The following is a 25,073-nucleotide window of genomic DNA, read 5'->3' as shown; positions in this document are numbered from 1 at the left end:
GAGACATTGTGACATTGTGTTTTGCTAGTGAGGATCCATGGCGTCTGAAAATGAGATAGCGTCCCTTCTTAAAAATTGAAAGTTGTTAAACACTTTCGTTAACTTCTGTTTTGAGTTTCTCACAAATAATGAGGACTTAGTTCTAGGTTCTTTTTATTTATTTATTTATTTTTTGAGACGGAGTCTCCCTCTGTCACCCAGGCTGGAGTGCAGTGGCGCGATCTCGGCTCACTGCAAGCTCCGCCTCCCGGGTTCACGCCATTCTCCTGCCTCAGCCTCCCGAGTAGCTGGGACTACAGGCGCCCGCCATCACGCCCGGCTAATTTTTCTGTATTTTTAGTAGAGATGGGGTTTCACTGTGTTAGTCAGGATGGTCTCGATCACCTGACCTCGTGATCCACCCTCCTTGGCCTCCCAAAGTGCTGGGATTACAGGTGTGAGCCACCGCGCCCGGCCTAGTTCTAGATTCTATAGCGCTGAGCCCTGTGGTGATGTGAGTTCCTTGCTAGGCTCATGCACTAATATATCACACTAGGATCTCCTCCCACAAGTTGTCACAGACTGTAGACAACTTATTTCAAGACATGAATGATCTTTACTTTCCATTCTCCCTTTTCTTCTGTAGATCACCATGGCTGTTTTCACTCTAACAGATTTTTAACTGTTTTTGTAATCAAGAATATAAGTTTAATTCTTCCCCCCTCCCTCCAAATAACTTCATGAAATGGAGGCACATGTGCGCCCATATTTTCCTCTCTGTTTTCCTTTGTTGGTCCTCCACAGATAGTGCCCTCTGTTGGATGGGCCGGTTCATTTTAGCTTCCACCTTCCCTTAAAACAATTAGAAGCTCTTAATTTAGATGGTACTGATGTTAATGATGATGATTTTCCATTTTATGCAAGTTTTGGCCCTCTGCTTGTCTAAAAGTCTTGAGGCAAAGAGTTATTTGCAATTTCTCTGCAGGTGTCTGATTACCTGGAGAAATTGACCAGAAATGGGATTTTTAAAATACAGCCCAGGCCTCGGTGAGGCTTCCAGGAAGCGCCACCAGGAGACGGTGCGGGGAAAGGGCAAAAAAAAAAACAAAAAACAAAAAACAAAAAAAAAAAACGGCGTGCCGGAAGTCTCTCTTGACAGACAGACGTGCGGGCGAGTAGCGGAAGAGGAAGCGGACACGTGAGACACTCTACGGTGGCCGAGAAGATGCTGCAGATGTGTTAGCGGCGAGTCCAGAAGCAGCCTCAGGAGGTGCCGGAGGCATCGTTTCTCTAATCTGGCCTCCCGAGTGCCAAGGAGGCGTCCTGGCAGCGGTCATCATGGTGAAGGAGCAGTTCCGGGAGACGGATGTGGCCAAGAAAATGTAAGACGGAGAAAGAGTGGCCAAAGGGCTGAGAAATAGGGCAAGGGGTCCGAGGTTAGCGGTCCCGGGTCTTGGAGGGTCGGAGATGGGGTGCAATGGGAAGGGGAGGGCCAGTAGTCCATAGGTGTGACCAGCGCCCAGAAGTACCAGCGTTGGTCAAAGAGCATTGGCCAGGCTGAGGGGATTTCGGCACCTCGAGAGGTCCCTGGACTTGGGCGGAGAAGTCGGAGTGGCCTGAGCCTTAATGATTTGTGCACCCTGGGCCAAAGCTCGCGTTCTCCTGAAGTCATACGATGATCCCTGTTCTTCAGCGAACTATCCCCTGCTGCAGCGAGGGGAGCAATCTGGGGCGGGGACTGTCTCTAATTCTGTCAGCCGCAGAGCGTCTGAAACGGAGGCAGTAGTTGCTTACTAAAAGGATGGGGTTGCCCACTAGAAAGCTGTACCACAGGCCGACGGATGGCAGTGTCAGAAACAAAGCTGCTATATTCCAGGCTTTTGCCTTCAGAAATACGTTATTAGGCGGTGGCTCCTTAGAGTTCTCAGTAAGAAAGTGAATCCAGCCGGGCGCCGTGGCTTACTCCTGTAATCCCAGCACTTTGGGAGGCCGAAGTGGGTGAATCTCCTGAGCTCAGGAGTTTGAGACTAGCCTGGGCAACGTGGCGAAACCCCGTCTCTATCAAAAATACAAAAATTAGCCGTCGTGGTGGCGCGCCCTTGTGGTCCCAGCTACTCGGGAGGCTGAGGCCGGAAAATCACTTGAGCCTGGGAGGCAGAGGTTGCAGTGGGCAACCTCCTGCACTCCAGCCTGAGTGACAGAGTGAGACAATGTCTCAAAAAAAAAAAAAAGTGAATTCATCATTCTTTTTTTTTTTTTTTTTTTTGAGACGGAGTCTCGCTCTGTCCCCCAGGCTGGAGTGCAGTGGCGCGATCTCGGCTCACTGCAAGCTCCGCCTCCCAGGTTCACGCCATTCTCCTGCCTCAGCCTCCCCAGTAGCTGGGACTACAGGCGCCCGCCAACACGCCCGGCTAATTTTTTGTATTTTTAGTAGAGACGGGGTTTCACCGTGTTAGCCAGGATGGTCTCGATCTCCTGACCTCGTGATCCGCCCGCCTCGGCCTCCCAAAGTGCTGGGATTACAGGCTTGAGCCACCGCGCCTGGCTGAATTCATCATTCTTACCGCAGACACTGAGGAGGATACTGCGCGTTATTCCCAGTGTTGGACGTTAAAGATACGGTCTGAATAAAACTTTTGCTGCCTAATCTAGTTGGAGAAGGTACACAAGTCAACACTGGGTACGACAAGTGCAATGACAAGGGTAGGTCCAGGGGGTTTTGAGAGCACATAATGGGTCCAGGAAAAAGAAAGCAGACCAAACTGTTTTCTTCAAGGAGCAGACCGGAGGGAGAGAGCACAGGTGATGAGAAGGAAGCAGAAGGCTTGAAGCTGTGTTAAGAAGTCATCTTGCAGGCAGTGAGGAACCTTTGAAGGATTTTCAACAGGAGAGTATCTTGATAAGAGTTCTCCTTTGCCGGGCGCGGTGGCTCACGCCCGTAATCCTAGCACTTTGGGAGGCCGAGGCAGGCGGATCACGAGGTCAGAAGATCGAGACCATCCTGGCTAACACGGTGAAACCCTGTCTGTACTAGAAATACAAAAAATTAGCCAGGCGTGGTGGCAGGCGCCTGTAGTCCCAGCTACTCGGGAGGCTGAGGCAGGAGAATGGCCTGAACCCGGGAGGCGGAGCTTGCAGTGAGCCGAGATGGCGCCACTGCACTCCAGCCTGGGCGACAGAGCGAGACTCTGCCTCAGAAAAAAAAAAAAAAAAAGAGTTCTCCTTCTGGAAAATCTCTTGATTCATGGTGGAAAAAATTAGAGGTCGAGAGACCTTGAGACGGATATACAGAATGCCTTGCTTGGGCAGCTGTGTGGATGGTTGCCATTCACTAGAACAGGTGTCTTACATAGGTGAATGCAGCATCCTCCCATATGGTAGCTCCACATTGACACTGGCCCTTCACACCCACCTGTACACCTGCACCCAGTCAGATAAAATACATTCTCACAAAACAGATCAAGTGCTTATGTCAAAGTGCAGATTAGGGGTATTGTCAATTAAAATCCTCTAGCAGAGGCCAGGAGTGGTGGCTCACGTCTGTAATCCCAGCACTTTGGGAGGCCATGGCAGGCAGATCATGAGGTCAGAAGTTCAAGACCAGACTGGCCAGTATGGTAAAACTTCATCTCTACTAAAAATACAAAAATTAGCTGGGTGAAGTGGCACATGACTGTAACCCCAGCTACTTGGGAGGCTGAGGCAGGAGAATCACTTGAACCCATCAGGCAGAGGTTGCAGTGAGCTGAGATCACACCACTGCACTCCAGCCTGGGTGACAGAGCAAGACTCTGTCTCAGGAAGAAAAAAAAAAAATTCCTCTAGCAGCTTTCCATTGTGTGTGCCATCACGCCCAGCAAATTTTTTGTATTGTTAGTAGAGACGGGGTTTCACCATGTTAGCCAGGATGGTATCAATCTCCTGACCTCATGATCCACCCACCTCAGCCTCCCAAAGTGCTGGGATTACAGGCATGAGCCACCACACCCGGCCACATTTACGTTATTTAAATAAATTCCCTACCAAAGTTCTCAAGCCCTCGTGCTTTAGCTCCTGCATGCTTCACTGACTTCATCTTGTACCATTAGCTTTCTATGCTCCAGTATATACTGATTTCATTTGGTTCCTTGAAAATGCCAAGCTTGTGCCAGTCCCAGGACCCTGGCCCTAGTCATTCTCTCTACTTCAGATGCTCTGCCTTCTGATTGTCACTTTTACAGCGAGGCTTTCTGACCATGCAACATAAAGTAATTCCTCAGACTCTGCTGCTTACATCACTTCTGCATCTGTTCGCATTTGTATATTTGTTTGTTTGTGGTCTGTCTTTCCCACCCTGACCTGTGAGCTCTGTGTTGGCAAAGACCTGGTCTGTCTTAGCTAATCTGTATCCTCAGCCTGTAGGATGGTGCCTGGCACATAGGAAATAGCCAATTTGTTGGAAGAATGAATGAAGGGACAGACATGGGAGAAAAAGTATTGGGGTCTGTTTTCAATGTGTGGGATTTGAAGTGCCTATGAGATATCTAGGTGGAACTGTCCAGGAGGAGGTGTCTATGCAGACGTGCAGTTGGGTAGCAGTAGCTGGCCTATAGAGATAGATTTGATAGATATCAACATGTATGTGAGTGGCATGATCACTCAGGAGAATGCGTAGGATGATAAGAGGGTGAAGGTTGTAATGCTAGGTGGTACAGTACACCGATATTTAAGGGATAGCAGTAGAAGAAAAGACCTCAAAAGAGACTGTACATGGAGCAGCCAGAGAAGGGAAGAAGAAAACTCAGAGTGTATGGTGTCACAAAGCCAAGAGAAAAGCACTTCAAGATTGGGCAGGGTGCTGCCAGTGCTGCAGAGGTAAAATGAGGAAGTTCTTATTGGATTCAGCAGCAGGCAGGTTGTCTAGGTGGCCTTGGTGAGCACTGTTCCTTTGATGGTGAGAGTAGAAACTGGATTCCAGTAAGATGAAGGGATGTTTGTGAAGGAAAAATGAGAGAGGGTTAAATATATTTAATACTGGTAGGAAAAGCCAGTGGAGATAGTTGGAAGGATAGGTTGGTTATGGTGGGCTATGTATGTAATAGACATTTTTGGTCACAGATTTTGCTGTAATTTTCACCTTTTTCTTCCCGTTCCAGAAGCCACATCTGTTTTGGAATGAAGTCACCCGAGGAGATGCGCCAGCAGGCGCACATCCAAGTTGTGAGTAAGAACCTGTACAGCCAGGACAACCAACATGCCCCCTTGCTATATGGGGTGCTCGACCATAGGATGGTAAGGCCCCCTGACCCCTCTCGGTACCTGTGTCTTGCCCTGCTGATAAAACTGGTGACTTACCAGATTGAAAGGAGCAGGGGCTTCCTTCCATCTCCTCAACTCCCCCTGCACATACCAGACTAGGTCAAGAACTCCGGCCTTTAGTCAGCAACCTGATTCTGATTCTGAGTCATGAAAATTAGAAAAGAAAGAAAAACAGTGGGAAGTGATCTCAGAAAGGAAATTTAAAAAGCAAAAGAAATGATTCTGTGTCACCTGGCCAGGCATGATGGCTGGGCACTCTTTCCCGTCCAGCAGTCTGTGTTGATCATTGGGTGTGCTTTTTTTCAAAGGGTACGAGTGAGAAGGATCGTCCATGTGAAACCTGTGGGAAAAACTTGGCTGACTGTCTAGGCCACTATGGGTATATCGACCTGGAATTGCCGTGTTTTCATGTAGGGTACTTCAGAGCGGTCATAGGCATCTTACAGGTAAGCACACAGGTGCTGATTTCCAAGACATAAATTCTGGAGTGATTGGTCAGGGACACTGGAATGAACTTAGGACTGTGAGTGGTGGGGGATATATCTAGGGGACTCTTTTATACTAAATACATAATATTTTCATCTCACACTACATTAAATCACTCAAGAATTATTTATTTTGTTTATTTACCTTGAGAAGATGGTAGATACTTGTTGTTAAGAAAATAATAATAGTAATTCAAACAATACAGAATAGCACAAAGAAAAAACTTAAGTTAACAAAGTCTGCCTACTGGCCGTGAGTACTGCTAATCTAGTGAACACAGGCTTCCTCTCTGCATATCCTTAGTATAGAGCCATTTGCAGATCTGTGTATATGGTCACTTGGTTAAGGGTACAAGACAGGGCGATGGCATTTTTATTTTTTTATTTTATTTTTTATTTTTTTTTATTTTTTGAGACGGAGTCTTGCTCTGTGCCCCAGGCTGGAGTGCAGTGGCGCAATCTCGGCTCACTGCAAGCTCCGCCTCCCGGGTTCACGCCATTCTCCTGCCTCAGCCTCCCGAGTAGCTGGGACTACAGGCGCCCGCCAACACACCCGGCTAATTTTTTGTATTTTTAGTAGAGACGGGGTTTCACCGTGTTAGCCAGGATGGTCTCGATCTCCTGACCTCGTGATCCGCCCGCCTCGGCCTCCCAAAGTGCTGGGATTACAGGCTTGAGCCACCGCGCCCGGCTGGCATTTTTAAAAGAAAATAATTTTTCATTCTCCCTTATGCTTTTATCTGTCTTGCTTAATTTGAAAAAGATGATCTGCAAAACCTGCTGCCATATCATGCTGTCCCAAGAGGAGAAGAAGCAGTTTCTGGATTATCTAAAGAGGCCCGGCCTGACATACCTTCAGAAGCGAGGACTGAAAAAGAAAATCTCTGACAAGTGCCGAAAGAAAAACATCTGCCATCACTGTGGTGCTTTTAATGGTGAGTGGAATGCACAGAAGTCTAAGCAATAGCCCTTTTCACTCACTGTCTTCTGTTTAGTTTATTAGGTTTACGTAATGTTTGGGAGTCAGCTTTTCTCCTTATAAATTAGGCTTAAGAGCCCAACAACTGATGTCCTATTGGGAAATGGACCTCTCATCTTTCATTGCTATAGTAGTTTCAGTAATTTCATTAACCAAACTACAACCTCTGGCCAATCTGAGAACCTAATTTTTTATTTCTTGGTAAATAAACTAACCCTTATAGGTACTGTAAAGAAGTGTGGACTGCTGAAGATAATTCATGAGAAATACAAGACCAACAAAAAAGTGGTGGATCCCATTGTATCAAATTTCCTTCAGTCTTTTGAAACAGCCATTGAACATAATAAAGAAGTGGAGCCTCTGCTGGGAAGGGCACAGGTGAGCCTGAGAATGCACACCCGCCTTCCGCCTGCCTTTTCCACATGTCACACGCACACCCCCTCCCCCACCTCCGCCCCACCCCTAGACACCCACTTTCTTCCAAAATGAGAGGTCCAGTTAGTTCGACAGCTCTCTGATAATTCCTTTTTTTTTTTTGAGACAGAAGACGGAGTGTCACTCTTTCGCCCAGGCTGGAGTGAGTGGTGCAAATCTTGGTTCACTGCAGCCTGTGCACCTCAGGTTCAAACAATTCTTCTGCTTCAGCCTCCCAAGTAGCTGGGATTACAGGCATGTGCCACCATGCCCACCTAATTTTTATATTTTTAGTAGAGACAGCATTTCGCCATATTGGCCAGGCCGGTCTCGAACTCCTGACCACAGGTGATCCAGTCGCCTCAGCCTCCCAAAGTGCTAAGATTACAGGCGTGAGCCACCGCGCCCAGCCAGCTCTCCAGTAATTCTTATTTGACCATAACAGTGTTTATCCTGGCACTAAGGCTAATGTGGACTGGCTTTGTAACACCAATTGTTTTTGTTTTTGCTTTTGTTTTTAATTGAGATGTTTTTAATTGATATGTTGCCCAGTCTGGTCTCAAACAGTGTTTATCTGGCACTAAGGCTAATGTGGACTGGCCTTGTAACACCAATTGTTTTTGTTTTTGCTTTTGTTTTTTGTTTGTTTGTTTGTTTTTTGAGTCAGAGTGTGGCTCTGTCCCCCAGGCTGGAGTGCAGTGGCACCATCTCGGCTCACTGCAAGCTCCGCCTCTCGGGTTCACGCCATTCTCCTGCCTCAGCCTCCCGAGTAGCTGGGACTACAGGCGCCTGCCACCACACCCTGCTAATTTTTTTGTATTTTTAGTAGAGACAGGGTTTCACTATGTTGGCCAGGATGGTCTCGAACTCCTGACCTCGTGATCCGCCCACCTCAGCCTCCCAAAGTGCTAGGATTACAGGCTTGAGCCACCGCGCCTGGCCGCTTTTGTTTTTAATTGAGATGTTTTTAATTGATATGTTGCCCAGTCTGGTCTCAAACTCCTGAGCCCAAGAGATCCTCTCACCTCAGCCTTCCAAAGTGCTGGGATTACAGGCATATGTCACCATTCCTGGCCCCTTGTTTGTGTTTTTACCTCAGTTCTTTTTTTTTTATTATTTTATATATTTGTTTATTTATTTATTTTAATTTTTGAGGCAGGGTCTCGCTCTGTCTCCCAGGCTGGAATGCAGTGGTGTGATCAAGGCTCATTGCAGCCCCCACCTCCCAGGCTCAAGTGATCCTCGCACGCCAGCATCCCAAGTAGCTGGGACTACAGGCACACACCACCACGCCCAGCTAATTTTTTAATTTGTTGTAGAGACAAGGTCTTGCTATGTTGCCCAGGCTTTGAACTCCTGGGTTCAAGCAATCCTCCTGCGTCAGCCTCCAAAGTACTGGGATTACAGGTGTCAGCCACTGCACCCTGGCTTACCTTAGTTCTTTTTTAACAGGAACACTTTTTTTTTTTAGAGACAGAGTTGCTCTGTCACCCAGGCTGGAGTGCAGTTGCACGATCTAGACTCACTGCAACCTCCGCCTCCCAGGTTCAAGCGATTCTCTTGCCTCAGCCTCCCGAGTTACTGGGACTACAGGCACCCGCCACCATGCCTGGCTAATTTTTGTATTTTTGTAGAGACAGGGTTTTACTATGTTGGCCAGGCTGGTCTCGAACTCCTGACCTCAGGTGACCCACCCGCCTCGGCCTCCCTAAGTGCTGGGATTATAGACGTGAGCCACCACGCCCAGCCAGTAACACTTTTTTTTTTTGTTTTAGATGGAATTTCACTCTTACTGCTTAGGCTGGAGTGCAATGGCGTGATACCGGCTCACGGCAACCTCCGCCTCCCAGGTTGAAGTGATTCTCCTGCCTCAGCCTCCCAAGTATCTGGGATTACAGGCGTGTGCCACCATGCCCAGCTAATTTTTGTATTTTTAGTAGAGACGAGGTTTCACCATGTTTGTCAGGCTGGTCTCAAACTCCTGACCTCAGGTAATCCACCTGCCTCGGCCTTCCAAAGTGCTGGGATTACAGGCATGAGCCACTACGCCCAGCCTCCAGCTATCAATATTTTATGGACATTTTTTATGTCAATTGCTGTGTTTGTCTAGTATCTTTTTTTTCCCCCAATGGCTTGCTGCTTTTCCACATAGGGATATACCATGATTTTATTTAGCCAATAAACTGTCAGGCTATTTCCAACTTTTCACTATTAAGAACAGCTTTTATTACCTTCCTGTTCTGTCACATGGATAAAAAATAAGAACAACAACAAAAAACAGCTTTTGTGAACATTCTTGTAGCTAAATCTTTATGTTCATTTCTGAAGTTACACCCCTTGGAATAATTACCAGAAGTGGAATTTTTGGCTTGAAAAATTGGAATAAAAGACATACACATTTTTTTTTTATTGTACTTTAAGTTTTAGGGTACATGTGCACAATGTGCAGGTTTGTTACATATGTATCCATGTGCCATGTTGGTGTGCTGCACCCATTAACTCATCATTTAGCATTAGGTGTATCTCCTAATGCTATCCCTCCCCACTCCCCGTACCCCACAACAGGCCCTGGTGTGTGATGTTCCCCTTCCTGTGTCCATGTGTGTTTGTTTTTTTGTCCTTGCGATAGTTAACTGAGAATGATGATTTCCAGTTTCATCCATGTCCCTACAAAGGACATGAACTCATCATTTTTTATGGCTGCATAGTATTCCATGGTGTATATGTGCCACATTTTCTTAATCCAGTCTATCATTGTTGGACATTTGGGTTGGTTCCAACTCTTTGCTATTGTGAATAGTGCTGCAATAAACATACGTGTGCATGTGTCTTTATAGCAGCATGATTTATAGTCCTTTGGGTATATACCCAGTAATGGGATGGCTGGGTCAAATGGTATTTCTAGTTCTGATCCCTAAGGAATCGCCACACTGACTTCCACAATGGTTGAACTAGTTTACAGTCCCACCAACAGTGTAAAAGTGTTCCTATTTCTCCACATCCTCTCCAGCACCTGTTGTTTCCTGACTTTTTAATGATGGCCATTCTAACTGGTGTGAGATGGTGTCTCATTGTGGTTTTGATTTGCATTTCTCTGATGGCCAGTGATGATGAGCATTTTTGCATGTGTTTTTTGGCTGCATAAATGTCTTCTTTTGAGAAGTGTCTATTCATGTCCTTCACCCACTTTTTGATGGGGTTGTTTGGTTTTTTCTTGTAAATTTGTTTGAGTTCATTGTAGATTCTGGATATTAGCCCTTTGTCAGATGAGTAGGTTGCAAAAATTTTCTCCCATTTTGTAGGTTGCCTGTTCACTCTGATGGTAGTTTCTTTTGCTGTGCAGAAGCTCTTTAGTTTAATTAGATCCCATTTGTCAATTTTGGCTTTTGTTGCCATTGCTTTTGGTGTTTTAGACATGAAGTCCTTGCCCACGCCTATGTCCTGAATGGTATTGCCTAGGTTTTCTTCTAGAGTTTTTATGATTTTAGGTCTAACCTGTAAGTCTTTAATCCATCTTGAATTAATTTTTGTATAAGGTGTAAGGAAGGGATCCAGTTTTCGCTTTCTACATATGGCTAACCAGTTTTCCCAGCACCATTTATTAAATAGGGTATCCTTTCCCCATTGCTTGTTTTTGTCAGGTTTGTCAAAGATCAGATAGTTATAGATATGCGGTGTTATTTCTGAGGGCTCTGTTCTGTTCCATTGATCTGTATCTCTGTTTTGGTACCAGTACCATGCTGTTTTGGTTACTGTAGCCTTGTAGTATAGTTTGAAGTCAGGTAGTGTGATGCCTCCAGCTTTGTTCTTTTGGCTTAGGATTGACTTGGTGATGCAGGCTCTTTTTTGGTTCCATATGAACTTTAGTTTTTTCCAATTCTGTGAAGAAAGTCATTGGTAGCTTGATGGGGATGGCATTGAATCTATAAATTACCTTGGGCAGTATGGCCATTTTCACAATATTGATTCTTCCAACCCATGAGCTGGAATGTTCTTCCATTTGTTTGTATCCTCTTTTATTTCATTGAGCAGTGGTTTGTAGTTCTCCTTGAAGAGGTCCTTCACGTCCCTTGTAAGTTGGATTCCTAGGTATTTTATTCTTTTTGAAGCAGTTGTGAATGGGAGTTCACTTATGATTTGGCTCTCTGTCTGTTATTGGTGTATAAGAATGCTTGTGATTTTTGTACATTAATTTTGTATCCTGAGACTTTGCTGAAGTTGCTTATCAGCTTAAGGAGATTTTGGGCTGAGACAATGGGGTTTTCTGGATACCCAATCATGTCATCTGCAAACAGGGACAATTTGACTTCCTCTTTTCCTAATTGAATACCCTTTATTTCCTTCTCCTGCCTGATTGCCCTGGCCAGAACTTCCAACACTATGTTGAATAGGAGTGGTGAGAGAGGGCATCCCTGTCTTGTGCCAGTTTTCAAAGGGAATGCTTCCAGTTTGTGCCCATTCAGTATGATATTGGCTGTGGGTTTGTCATAGATAGCTCTTATTATTTTGAGATACGTCCCATCAATACCTAATTTATTGAGAGTTTTTAGCATGAAGGGTTGTTGAATTTTGTCAAAGGCCTTTTCTGCATCTATTGAGATAATCATGTGGTTTTTGTCTTTGGTTCTGTTTATATGCTGGATTACATTTATCGATTTGCGTATGTTGAACCAGCCCTGCATCCCAGGGATGAAGCCCACTTGATCATGGTGGATAAGCTTTTTGATGTGCTGCTGGATTCGGTTTGCCAGTATTTTATTGAGAATTTTTGCATCAATGTTCATCCAGGATATTGGTCTAAAATTCTCTTTTTTGGTTGTGTCTCTGCCCGGCTTTGGTATCAGGATGATGCTGGCCTCATAAAATGAGTTAGGGAGGATTCCCTCTTTTTCTATTGATTGGAATGGTTTCAGAAGGAGTGGTACCAGTTCCTCCTTGTACCTCTGGTAGAATTCGGCTATGAATCCATCTGGTCCTGGACTCTTTATGGTTGGTAAGCTATTGATTATTGCCACAATTTCAGAGCCTGTTATTGGTCTATTCAGAGATTCAACTTCTTCCTGATTTAGTCTTGGGAGGCTGTATGTGTCGAGGAATTTATCCATTTCTTCTATATTTTCTAGTATATTTGCATAGAGGTGTTTGTAGTATTCTCTGATGATAGTTTGTCTTTCTGTGGGATTGGTGGTGATATCCCCTTTATCATTTTTTATTGCATCTATTTGATTCTTCTCTCTTTTCTTCTTTATTAGTCTTGCTAGTGGTCTATCAATTTTGTTGATCTTTTCAAAAAACCAGCTCCTGGATTCATTAATTTTTTGAAGGGTTTTTTGTGTCTCTATTTCCTTCAGTTCTGCTCTGATTTTAGTTATTTCTTCAGTTCTGCTCTGATTTTAGTTATTTCTGCCTTCTGCTAGATTTTGAATGTGTTTGCTCTTGCTTTTCTAGTTCTTTTAATTGTGATGTTAGGGTGTCGATTTTGGATCTTTCCTGCTTTCTCTTGTGGGCATTTAGTGCTATAAATTTCCCTCTACACACTGCTTTGAATGTGTCCCAGAGATTCTGGTATGTTGTGTCTTTGTTCTCATTGGTTTCAAAGAACATCTTTATTTCTGCCTTCATTTCGTTATGTACCCAGTAGTCATTCAGGAGCAGGTTGTTCAGTTTCCAGGTAGTTGAGCGGTTTTGAGTGAGTTTCTTAATCCTGAGTTCTAGTTTGATTGCACTGTGGTCTGAGAGACAGTTTGTTATAATTTCCGTTCTTTTACATTTGCTGAGGAGAGCTTTAGTTCCAACTATGTGGTCAATTTTGGAATAGGTGTGGTGTGGTGCTGAAAAAAATGTATATTCTGTTGATTTGCGGTGGAGAGTTCTGTAGATGTCTATTAGGTCCGCTTGGTGCAGAGCTGAGTTCAATTCCTGGATATCCTTGTTAACTTTCTGTCTCGTTGATCTGTCTAATGTTGACAGTGGGGTGTTAAAGTCTCCCATTATTATTGTGTGGGAGTCTAAGTCTCTTTGTAGGTCACTCAGGACTTGCTTTATGAATCTGGGTGCTCCTGTGTTGGGTGCATATATATTTAGGATGGTTAGCTCTTCTTGTTGAATTGATCCCTTTACCATTATGTAATGGCCTTCTTTGTCTCTTTTGATCTTTGTTGGTTTCAAGTCTGTTTTATCAGAGACTAAGATTGCAACCCCTGCCTTTTTTTTTTTTTTTTTTTGAGACGGAGTCTTGCTCTGTCGCCCAGGCTGGAGTGCAGTGGCGCAATCTCGGCTCACTGCAAGCTCCGCCTCCCGGGTTCACGCCATTCTCTTGCCTCAGCCTCTCCAAGTAGCTGGGACTACAGGCGCCCGCCACCACACCCGGCTAATTTTTTGTATTTTTAGTAGAGATGGGGTTTCACCGTGGTCTCGATCTCCTGACTTCGTGATCCGCCTGCCTCGGCCTCCCAAAGTGCTGGGATTACAAGCATGAGCCACCATGCCCGGCCAACCCCTGCCTTTTTTTGTTTTCCATTTGCTTGGTAGATCTTCCTCCATCCTTTAATTTTGAGTCTATGTGTGTTTCTGCGTGTGAGATGGGTTTCCTGAATACAGCACACTGATGGGTCTTGACTCTTTATCCAATTTGCCAGTCTGTGTCTTTTAATTGGAGCATTTAGTCCATTTACATTTAAAGTTAATATTGTTATGTGTGAATTTGATCCTGTCATTATGATGTTAGCTGGTTATTTTGCTCATTAGTTGATGCAGTTTCTTCCTAGCCTTGATGGTCTTTACAATTTGGCATGATTTTGCAGTGGCTGGTACCGGTTGTTCCTTTCCATGTTTAGTGCTTCCTTCAGGAGCTCTTTTAGGGCAGGCCTGGTGGTGACAAAATCTCTCAGCATTTGCTTGTCTGTAAAGTATTTTATTTCTCCTTCACTTATGAAGCTTAGTTTGGCTGGATATGAAATTCTGGGTTGAAAATTCTTTTCTTTAAGAATGTTGAATATTGGCCCCTACTCTCTTCTGGCTTGTAGAGTTTCTGCCGAGAGATCCGCTGTTATTCTGATGGATTTCCCTTTGTGGGTAACCCGACCTTTCTCTCTGGCTGCTCTTAACATTTTTTCCTTCATTTCAACTTTGGTGAATCTGACAATTATGTGTCTTGGAGTTCCTCTTCTCAAGGAGTATCTTTGTGGCATTCTCTGTATTTCCTGAATCTGAATGTTGGCCTGCCTTGCTGGATTGGGAAAGTTCTCCTGGATAATATCCTGCAGAGTGTTTTCCAACTTGGTTCCATTCTCCCCGTCACTTTCAGGTACACCAATCAGACGTAGATTTGGTCTTTTCACGTAGTCCCATATTTTTTGGAGTCTTTGTTCGTTTCTTTTTATTCTTGTTTTCTCTAGACTTCCCTTCTCGCTTCATTTCATTCATTTCATCTTCCATCGCTGATACCCTTTATTCCAGTTGATCACATCGGCTCCTGAGGCTTCTGCATTCTTCACGTAGTTCTTGAGCCTTGGCTTTCAGCTCCATCAGCTCCTTTAAGCACTTCTCTGTATTGGTTATTCTAGTTATACATTCGTCTAATTCTTTTTCAAAGTTTTTAACTTCTTTGCCTTTGGCTTGAATTTCCTCCTGTAATTCGGAGTAGTTTGATCGTCTGAAGCCTTATTCTCTCAACTTGTCGAAGTCATTCTCCATCCAGCTTTGTTCCGTTGCTGGTGAGGAACTGCGTTCCTTCGGAGGAGGAGAGGTGCTCTGCTTTTTAGAGTTTCCAGTTTTTCTGCTCTGTTTTTTCCCCATCTTTGTGGTTTTATCTACTTTTGGTCTTTGATGATGGTGATGTACAGATGGGTTTTTGGTGTGGATGTCCTTTCTGTTTGTTAGTTTTCCTTCTAACAGACAGGACCCTCAGCTGCAGGTCTGTTGGAGTTTGCTAGAGGTCCACTCCAGACCGTGTTTGGCTGGGTATCAGCAACGGTGGCTGCAGAACAGCGGATTTTCGTGAACCACGAATGCTGCTGCCTGATCGTTCCTCTGGAAGTTTTGTCTCAGAGGAGTACCCGGCCGTGTGAGGTGTCAGTCTGCCCCTACTGGGGGGTGCCTCCCAGTTAGGCTGCTCGGGGGTCAGGGACCCACTTGAGGAGGCAGTCCGCCTGTTCTCAGATCTCCAGCTGCGTGCTGGGAGAACCACTACTCTCTTCAAAGCTGTCAGACAGGGACATTTAAGTCTGCAGAGATTACTGCTATCTTTTTGTTTGTCTGTGCCCTGCCCCCAGATGTGGAGCCTACAGAGGCAGGCAGGCCTTCTTGAGCTGTGGTGGGCTCCACCCAGTTCCAGCTTCCTGGCTGCTTTGTTTACCTAATCAAGCCTGGGCAATGGCGGGCGCCCCTCCCCCAGCCTCGCTGCCGCCTTGCAGATTAATCTCAGACTGCCGTGCTAGCAATCAGCGAGACTCCGTGGGCGTAGAACCCTCCGAGCCAGATGCGGGATATAATCTCCTGGTATGCCGTTTTTTAAGCCCGTCGGAAAAGCGCAGTATTCGGGTGGGAGTGACCCGATTTTCCAGGTGCCGTCTGTCACCCCTTTCTTTCACTAGGAAAGGGAACTCCCTGACCCCTTGCACTTCCCGAGTGAGGCAATGCCTCGCCCTGCTTCGGCTTGCGCATGGTGCGCTGCACCCACTGTCCTGCGCCCACTATCTGGCACTCCCTAGTGAGATGAACCCAGTACCTCAGATGGAAATGCAGAAATCACCCGTCTTCTGTGTTGCTCACGCTGGGAGCTGTAGACCGGAGCTGTTCCTATTCAGCCATCTTGGACATACACATTTTTAAGGCTCTTGCAGCATAGCATGTCATCCATAGAAATCTCTGTTGTCACTTATCCTTAGTGACAGATAGGTTAGAAAACATGGTGAAGGAAAACCTTGCCCAAGTTGTGGAAAACTAACATAGTATCTCCATTTCTGCCTTTCTTCCTTTCCATAGGAAAACTTGAATCCCTTAGTAGTTCTGAATTTATTTAAACGAATCCCAGCTGAAGATGTTCCTCTACTTCTGATGAACCCAGAAGCCGGAAAGCCATCTGATTTGATTCTCACACGACTTTTGGTGCCTCCTTTGTGTATCAGACCCTCCGTTGTGAGTGATTTGAAGTCTGGCACCAATGAAGATGATCTGACAATGAAACTGACAGAAATCATTTTCCTGAACGATGTTATTAAAAAGGTCAGTGCCTCCCATTTGCTTGTAAGTTTTGTAGTATATCCATCCAAAAACTTCTGGTCAAGAAAATGTGAGAAAAGTCAAACTGACCAGGTTTGTTTCTGTTCGGGCTGTGCTGGTTTTAGCATCGGATCTCAGGAGCCAAGACCCAGATGATCATGGAGGACTGGGATTTCCTGCAGCTGCAGTGTGCCCTCTACATTAACAGTGAGCTCTCGGGCATTCCCCTCAACATGGCGCCCAAGAAGTGGACCAGAGGCTTCGTCCAACGCCTGAAGGGAAAACAGGGTAGGTTTCCCACAAGATGTGCAGAAGCCAGCCCACTCTCTTTGGTTCCTTTTCATGGAGTGTCTGTCCAGCTTCTCTGATTGGAGGTCACAGGCTTTCCTCAGTCTCTCTGTTCTTATTGTTCCCATCAGCACATGGTATGCCATGGGGACCTATGACATGTTTTTGGCTATTTAGGTCGATTTAGAGGAAATCTCTCAGGAAAGAGAGTGGATTTTTCTGGCAGAACAGTCATCTCGCCTGACCCCAACCTCCGGATTGATGAGGTAGCTGTGCCAGTTCATGTGGCCAAAATTCTAACTTTTCCTGAGAAGGTAAGTGACCACTCAGCTGCTCAATTCTTGTTTTAAATTTAGTCTTTTACGTTATATTTTGGTATTGCAAACAACAGGCAGTAGAAAGTCCCCAGTAACCCACTCAACCCACAGTTTGGTTTATATGAGTGTGTGTGTCTTCCCAGTTTGTTTTGTACATATATGGTGGTATATATTCTCTAAACCATCTGCAGCCACAGTTGTTTCTAGCTTCATGTGTATGTACTCATATATATGCTATACTTTTTTGCAACTTTTTTTTCCAATTAATAACATCTTGACCGAGCATGGTGGCTAACACCTGTAATCCCAACACTTAGGGAGGCCAAGGCAGATGGATCATCCGAGCCCAGGAGTTCAAGACCAACCTGGGCAACACAGTGAAAACCTTGTCTCTACCAAAAATACAAAAAATTAGCCAGGAGTGGTGGCAGGCGCCTGTGGTCCCAGCTACTGGGGAGACTGAGGTGGAAGGATTGCTTGAGCATGAGAGGTGGAGGTTGTGAGCCAAGATCACACCAATGCACTCTAGCCTGGGTGAGAGTGAGACCATCGTAAAAAAAAAAAAAAAGTAAACACTTTTCTGTGTTGGTTCATACCTCATATTTTAAACTAACTAAACGGTAAACATCCGTAGTTAATTTTCTTGGGATAGATTTTTTATTTTTAAAACTTTACAGTCGCTGAGTCAAAGCATTTGAACATCTTAAGGCTATTGCTACATACCCAGAAAGCCTTTTATTTTATTTTTTGTTTTTGTTTTTGAGATTGAGTCTCTGTTGCCCAGGCTGGAGTGCAGTGGCTGCAAGCTCCACCTCCCAGGTTCACGCCATTCTTCTGCCTCAGCCTCCCAAGTAGCTGGGACTACAGGCGCCTGCCACCACACCCAGCTAATTTTTTGTGTTTTTAGTAGAGACAGAGTTTCACCATGTTGGCCAGGATCATCTTGATCTCCTGACCGCGTGATCCGCCCACCTCAGCCTCCCAAAGTGCTGGGATTACAGGCGTGAGCCACTGCATCTGGCCTGGCTTTTTTTTTTTTTTTTTTTTTTTTTAAGAGACAGACTCTCACTCTGTCACCCAGGCCAAAGTGCAGTGGTATGCTCATGGCTCACTGTAACCTCAAACTCCTGGGCTCAAGCCATTCTTATGCCTCAGCCTCCCGAGTAGCTAGGACTACAGGTGCACACCACTATGCCTAACTAATTTTTAAAAAAAATTTTTTAGAGATGGGATTCTCAGTATGTTGCCCAGGCTGGTCTTGAACTCCCAGCCTCAAGTGATCATCCCACCTTAGCCTCCCAAGTCACTGAGATTACAGGGCCCTGTACCCAGCTAGTACTTTTTTTTTTTTTTTTTTTTTAATTGAGGTCTAGATAACTGCAGGGCCTGCTAACGAGAATATTGATTAGCTTTACCTGTGAGACTCACAGTTAGCCCAGATCATAGATGTTCCTGGTCAGCTTGTGTTGTGTGTCCTCAGCTGAGTTACTAATGATCCAAGAGTTTATTTCTCCAAAATGGTGTTCCACAAGACAATTGTTTAAGAGGTTCCAGAACACATTCAATGCAGACTAGGGCTTGTGGTGCTGGTGTCACAACTTTTAAACCTTACAAGCCCCCGGTAAGTTATTGCAGATCAAGTTGCCACCTGTTTCTAGGATCACAGAAGGTCCCTATAGATCAGTCTAGCCTACCCGTTTTACCAGTGAGGAAACCAAGCACCAGGAAAGGAATTGGCCATGTCACTGAGTGAGCAAACAGCTGAGTTCACACTGGAAGCTGGACGCTTGTTTGCCAGTCTGTTGTTCACATTATACTCAAGACCATAGGCAGCAGGCTGCCCAGGATGCCTCTCTTTCTCCTAGAATCTGTACAAGGAAAGTAAAGATGAAGACGCATTTCAGTATCATTTGTTAGCTTCTAGATACCTGGGAGTAACTTATTGTGGTTTTGTTGTACTGCAGGTAAACAAAGCAAACATCAGTTTCTTGAGGAAACTGGTTCAAAATGGCCCTGAGGTTCACCCAGGAGCAAACTTCATTCAGCAGAGACATACGCAGATGAAAAGGTAATCTTTTCCCAATCTAGTTGGATTTAACTGCTTTCTCATGGCAAAGCTCACTGTGGTCATACTCAGCCACAGAATGCAATCCAGAATACAGTTTGCGTGACATTTTGGCATGCGGAAAATATCTGTTTAAATTTCCGCGAGCCAGGGTATGTCATTTGCTCTGTTCAGTCATTGAATATACATGAAGTGCTCCTTTGTTCTCAGGCTTGTAATGTTATTGGATCCAGGAGGACAAAATACCATGGATACTAAAGTCTAAAGAGGATCATTATTGCTGGGCTTGATGGCTCACACCTGTAATCCCAGCACTTTGTGAGGCCAAGGTAGGCATATCACTTGAGGCCAGGAGTTCAAGACCAGCCTGGCCAACATGACACAGAAACCCCTTTTCTACTAAAAATACAAAAATTAGCCAGGCATGGTAGCGCACGTATGTAGTCCCAGCTACTCAGAAGGCTGAGACACAAGAATCACTTGAACCCAGGAGGCAGAGGTTGCAGTGAGCTGAGATCACACCACTGCACTCCAGCCTGGGCGACAGAGCAAGACTCTGTCTCAGAAATACAATAAATATATAACGTGGATCATTGCCTGTGTCACCTGGGCTCTCAGGGCTTTTAGCATTTCTAAAATTAGGATATATCTTTTTTTGTTTTTTCAAGACAGAGTCTTGCTCTGTTACCCAGGCTGGAGAGCAGTGGCACGATCTTGACTCACTGCAACCTCCGCCTCCCAGGTTCAAGCAAGTCTCCTGCCTCAGTCACCCGAGTAGCTGGGATTACAGGCACCCTCCACCACACCTGGCTAATGTTTGTATTTTTAGTAGCGATGGGTTTTCACCATGTTGACCAGGCTGGTCTCGAACTCCTGACCTGGTGATCCACCTGCCTCAGCCTCCCAAAGTGCTAGGATTACAGGCGTGAGCCACCACATCCGACCAGACATATCTTAAGATCAATTTATCATAGTTTTTTTTTTTTTTGATGTCTCTGTCACTCAGGCTGTAGTGCAATGGCACAATCATGGCTCACTGCAGTCTCCACCTCTTGTGCTCAAGTGATCCTCCCACCTTAGCCTCCAAAGTAGATGGGATTAAAGGCACATACCCCACCACGTTTGGCTAATTTTTGTATTTTTTTGTAGAGACGAGGTCTCCCCATGTTGCCCAGTCTGGTCTCAATCTCCTGGGCTCAAGCAATCCGCCCATCTGGGCCTCCCAAAGTGCTGAGATTACAGAAGTGAGTCACCTTGCCCACCCTGTCATAGTTTAATAGGGAACTTTTTTCTTGGCACATAAAACTATATGACATTAAAATGGAGGCATCCTAGCCGGGCGCGGTGGCTCACGCTTGTAATCCCAGCACTTTGGGAGGCCGAGGCGGGCGGATCACAAGGTCAGGAGATCGAGACCACGGTGAAACCCCGTCTCTACTAAAAAATACAAAAAATTAGCCGGGCGCGGTGGCGGGCGCCTGTAGTCCCAGCTATTCGGAGGCTGAGGCAGGAGAATGGCGTGAACCCGGGAGGCGGAGCTTGCAGTGAGCCGAGATTGCGCCACTGCACTCCAGCCTGGGCGACAGAGCGAGACTCTGTCTCAAAAAAAAAAAAAAAAAAAAAAAAAAAAAAAAAATGGAGGCATCCTAGATTTGGTGAAATAATGTATTAATGATTGAATCCTGATCTGAAGAGGGAGAAACTTGGTGAGAGAACTTTGTTTTCACAGATCATGTTTATTGTTGCACATTCAGGTTTTTGAAATATGGAAATCGAGAAAAGATGGCTCAAGAGCTCAAGTATGGTGACATCGTAGAGAGACACCTCATTGATGGAGATGTGGTGCTATTCAATCGGCAGCCATCGCTGCACAAATTGAGCATTATGGCTCATCTGGTGAGTAGCACTGCTTTTTTAATTTTCCATCATGTAGAAATTTGCCATGACTGTTCAGTGCTAAACAGTGGACTTCTAAAATTAAAATTGCCTGTTATTTCAAGTTTTCATAACTTTTATTTTGAGACAGGGTCTTGCTCTGTCACCCAGGCTGGAGTGCAGTGACACAATCACGGCTCATTGCAACCTTGACCTCCCAGGCCCAAGCAAGCCTCCCACCTCAGCCTTCAAACTAGCTGGGACCACAGATATGTGCCACCAAATCTGGCTAATTTGTTTTTTTGTTTGTTTGTTTGTTTGTTTCTTTTTGGTTGAGACAGGGGTCTCACTATATTGCCCAAGCTAGTCTGGAACTCCTGGTCTCAAGCAATCCTCCTTCAGCCTCCCAAAGTTCTGGGATTATAGGCGTGAGTAGCCCCTACAGCTGGCCCAAGCTTTCATAACTATTGGTCTCCCTCTTCTCTCGCATTTTAGTTTGAGTGAAACTTTTTAATTTCAAGCTTCCTTTTAGTAAGCTTTAACATTAAATTTTTAATATTTGCAACATAATATTCATACAAAACACTAAGAGAGGATTTAATTGAGAGTGACTAGCATGGTTTCACAAAAACATATACACGTATATGTGTTGTGTGCATAAACTTACGTAAAATAGGTATGGCAGAAAATTGACCTTTTTTTTTTTTTTTTTTTTTTTTTGGAGGCAGTCTCACTCTGTTACCCAGGCTAGAGTGCAGTGGCACAATCTGGCTCATTGCATCTTTGACCGCCTTGGCTCAAGCAATCCTCCCACCTCAGCCTGCCGTAGCTAGGACTACAGGCATGTGCCATGATGGCCAGTTTTTTTTTTTTTGAGACAGAGTCTCACTCTATTGCCCAGGCTAGTGTGCAGTGTCTCAGTCTTGGCTCACAGCAGCCTCTGCCTCCAGGTTCAAGTGAGTCTCCTGCCTTAGCCTCTCAAGTAGCTGGAGTTAGAGGTGCATGCCACCATGCCCAGCTAATTTTTGTATTTTTAGTAGAGGCAGCATTTCACCACGTTGGCCTGGCTGGTCTCAAACTCCTGACCTCAGGTGATTCACCCACCTTGGCCTCCCAAAGTGCTGCGATTACAGACATGAGCCACTGTGCCCAGCCTTTTTTTTTTTTTTTTAAGTGGAGCTGAGGTCTTGGTGTATTGCCCAGATGGGTCGCAATCTCCTGTGCTCAATGGATCCTCCCACCTTAGCCTCCCAGAGTGCTGGGATTATAGGTATGACCCACTGTGCCCAGCCAGAAAATTGACTTTTGATTTAACTTTGCATATTAACTAAGTAACTAAAATGCTTAAAAGATTTTTTCTTTGCAGTAGTCCTCTAACTAAGACCTTAAACCATATTTTTTTGGTGATTTAGTTTTGCAACAGCAGCAGTTCCTTTCTCTGGAGATTTAAAATGCAAATAAAATACAGCTTTAATTTGTTCAATATTCATAGATTCTCCTATCTGTAAAGCTGTTAATCCATGAGCCTTTGCAAACAGTGTTTAAGCAGGCTCTTATGGTAATATTTTTTTCTAGATTCATTTTGGGGTAGTCTGAACACATTATATCAGTCTGTTTACGTAACAGTAGAAATAACTAAGAATTAGTTTGTAATGATAGGATTATGATTGTGAGAATGTGAAGGGTTAACTAAAGCCTTCTCTTTCTGGAATGTTTTGCTTGGCTTTGGAACATTACAAAATATAATTATTAGTTTTTTTTTTGACTGGCAGTGGCACACACCTATAGCCCCAACTACTCAGGAGGCCGAGGCAGGAGGATCACATGAGCCTGGGAGTTCAAGTCTACAGTGTGCTATATCACGCCTATAAATAGCCACTGCACTCCAGCCTGGACAACGTTATGAGACCCTGTCTCTAAAAAAAAAAAAGTAGAAATTTTTTTTATTTGAAAATTTTGAGGCCAGGTGTGGTGGCTCATGCCTGTAATCCCAGCACTCTGGGAGGCCAAGGCAGGTGGATCACTTGAGGTCAGGAGTTCAAGACCAGCTTGGACAACATGATGAAACCCCATCTTTACTAAAATACAAAAAATTAGCCGGATGTGGTGGCACGTGCCTGTAATCCCAGCTACTTGGGAGGCTGAGGCAGGAGAATCGCTTGAACCCAGGAGGCAGAGGTTGCAGTGAGCTGAGATTGCACCACTACACTCCAGGCTAGGCGACAGACTGAAGCTCCATCTCAAAAAAAGAAAAAGAAAATTTTCAAATGTACACTAAAGTAGAAAGAATGGTCTGATGAACTTACATATTCCCATCCTCTATGTGCAATAATTTTCAAGGTTTAGCCACACTTGTTTTATCTTTCCCATTTTTCTTCAATGAACCCACATCTGTGTCATTTTTCAATATGTATCCAGTTTACATTTGTAAGAAAAATTTACATAACCACAGTGCTGTAATCATACCTAACAAAATTAACAGTCATCTCTTGGCATTCCCAGGTCCATACCTAGTTCATATTCAGATTTCCCCATTTGTCTCAAAAATGTCTTTTAGTGGTTTGTTTGAGTCAAGATGCAAGCAATGAATTCATTCTAATTAATTTATCATCATTGCCTGTGTTATTTTATTGGGCTACAAAATGGAACCCCACTTTTTGAATCTATCATTCCTTTCACATTTATTACCTAGAATTCTTATAATGGAAAATACCCGCTTGTTAATTAGGTCTGTTTGCTTGCCCAGAGGTGCAGCTCATAAAGCAAAGGCTGTGTAAATGGTTAAGTCTTTGTCCTTTATTGTCATTTTGGGAAGTAAGAACTTAGTGCTCTCCTGTGTTCATGTGCTTAGGAAAAAAAAAAAATTTTTTTAAAAAGAAAGGGCCAGGTGCGGTGGCTCATGCCTGTAATCCTGGCACTTTGGGAGGCCAAGGTGGGCAGATCATGAGGTCAGGAGTTCTAGACCAATGGTGAAACCTCATCTCTACCAAAATATAAAAATTAGCCTGGCGTGGTAGTAAATGCCTGTAATCCCAGCTACTCAGGAGGCTGAGGCAGGAGAATTGCTTGAACCCGGGAGACAGAGGCTGCAGTGAGCCGAGATTGCACCATTGCACTCCAGCCAGGGCAATAGAGTGAGACTCTGTCTCAAAAAAAAAAAGGGGAGTTAGTGCTCAGTAACTTCCAACTAGATTGATTGGAGTTTTTTGTTTTGACTTTCTCTTTTTTCAGTGTCATTATAAACACATGGGTTTTTATTTAGTTGGTTTATTTTAATCAACTTCTGCTGTTAATCTTTTTGATACTTGAAACCATGACATCCTTGGCCGGTGGGAGCCTTCACATTGGCACCTTTGTTGAAATTCACTGCTTTGGTTCAATCTAATAAAGCTTCTCGAATGAGTCTTTTTTTTTTTTCTTTTTTTGAGATGGAGTCTCGCTCTATTACCCAGGCTGGGGTACAATGGCGCGATCTTGGCTCACTGCAACCTCCGCCTCCTGGGTTCAAGCAATTCTCCTGCCTCAGCCTCCCAAGTAACTGGGATTACAGGCATGTGCTACCACGCCCAGCTAATTTTTGTATTTTTAGTAGAGATGGGGTTTCACCATGTTAGCCAGGCTGGGAATGAGTCTTAAATGATATATATCACTTGACAGAACATACTGGAAATCTACTTTCTTAAGCCAGTGCCGAGTTTTCCAGGAAGCCATTTTTAATGTTTCAAAACAGAGAAGCTTTTGGATAAATGCCTAAGTCCTCTTCCTGTTTTGTTTTGTGTTCCACAGGCCAGGGTCAAGCCTCACCGGACCTTCAGATTTAATGAGTGTGTCTGTACACCCTATAACGCTGACTTTGATGGTGATGAAATGAACCTTCATCTTCCTCAAACAGAAGAAGCTAAAGCAGAGGCCCTTGTTCTCATGGGGGTATGTAGGGTGGCACAGCCCAGCTTTTGCATAACAGCTGCTTGAAAGGAGGCAAAGGGAAACTTACATGAAAACACCACCACAACTAACAATGCCAAAGAAGCCAGGCTCTTTCTGTTCTTTTTTTTTTTTATTATACTTTAAGTTTTAGGGTACATGTGCACAGTGTGCAGGTTTGTTACATATGTATACATGTGCCATGTTGGTGTGCCGCACCCATTAAC

General features: G+C 44.6%; 1 protein-coding gene across 3 annotated transcripts in view; it reads left to right on the top strand.

Moving 5' to 3' along the window:
- The first annotated feature begins 1,203 nt into the window (after positions 1 to 1,203).
- POLR3A (RNA polymerase III subunit A) overlaps positions 1,204 to 25,073 on the top strand; it is a 59,676-nt gene continuing 35,806 nt past the window's right edge. For 2 of the 3 annotated variants that reach the window (XM_032141189.2, XM_032141194.2), the window contains exons 1-11: positions 1,204 to 1,361; positions 5,115 to 5,250; positions 5,586 to 5,723; positions 6,526 to 6,697; positions 6,965 to 7,119; positions 16,141 to 16,380; positions 16,503 to 16,665; positions 16,843 to 16,979; positions 18,947 to 19,050; positions 20,802 to 20,943; positions 24,709 to 24,849. In XM_032141189.2, the coding sequence (XP_031997080.1) occupies positions 1,318 to 1,361; positions 5,115 to 5,250; positions 5,586 to 5,723; positions 6,526 to 6,697; positions 6,965 to 7,119; positions 16,141 to 16,380; positions 16,503 to 16,665; positions 16,843 to 16,979; positions 18,947 to 19,050; positions 20,802 to 20,943; positions 24,709 to 24,849 (1,572 nt within the window). In that variant the 5' untranslated portion in view covers positions 1,204 to 1,317. Of the gene's footprint in view, positions 1,362 to 2,755; positions 2,838 to 5,114; positions 5,251 to 5,585; positions 5,724 to 6,525; positions 6,698 to 6,964; positions 7,120 to 16,140; positions 16,381 to 16,502; positions 16,666 to 16,842; positions 16,980 to 18,946; positions 19,051 to 20,801; positions 20,944 to 24,708; positions 24,850 to 25,073 lie in introns of all 3 variants that reach the window. The other variant, XM_058436422.1, reaches the window with a different exon arrangement.

The sequence above is a fragment of the Hylobates moloch genome, unplaced genomic scaffold (genome assembly GCF_009828535.3).
Source record: "Hylobates moloch isolate HMO894 unplaced genomic scaffold, HMol_V3 SCAFFOLD_3, whole genome shotgun sequence".
NCBI lineage: Eukaryota > Metazoa > Chordata > Mammalia > Primates > Hylobatidae > Hylobates > Hylobates moloch.
The sequence above is the reverse complement of the archived record's forward strand: the minus strand, read 5'-3'. Positions and strand labels throughout refer to the sequence as shown.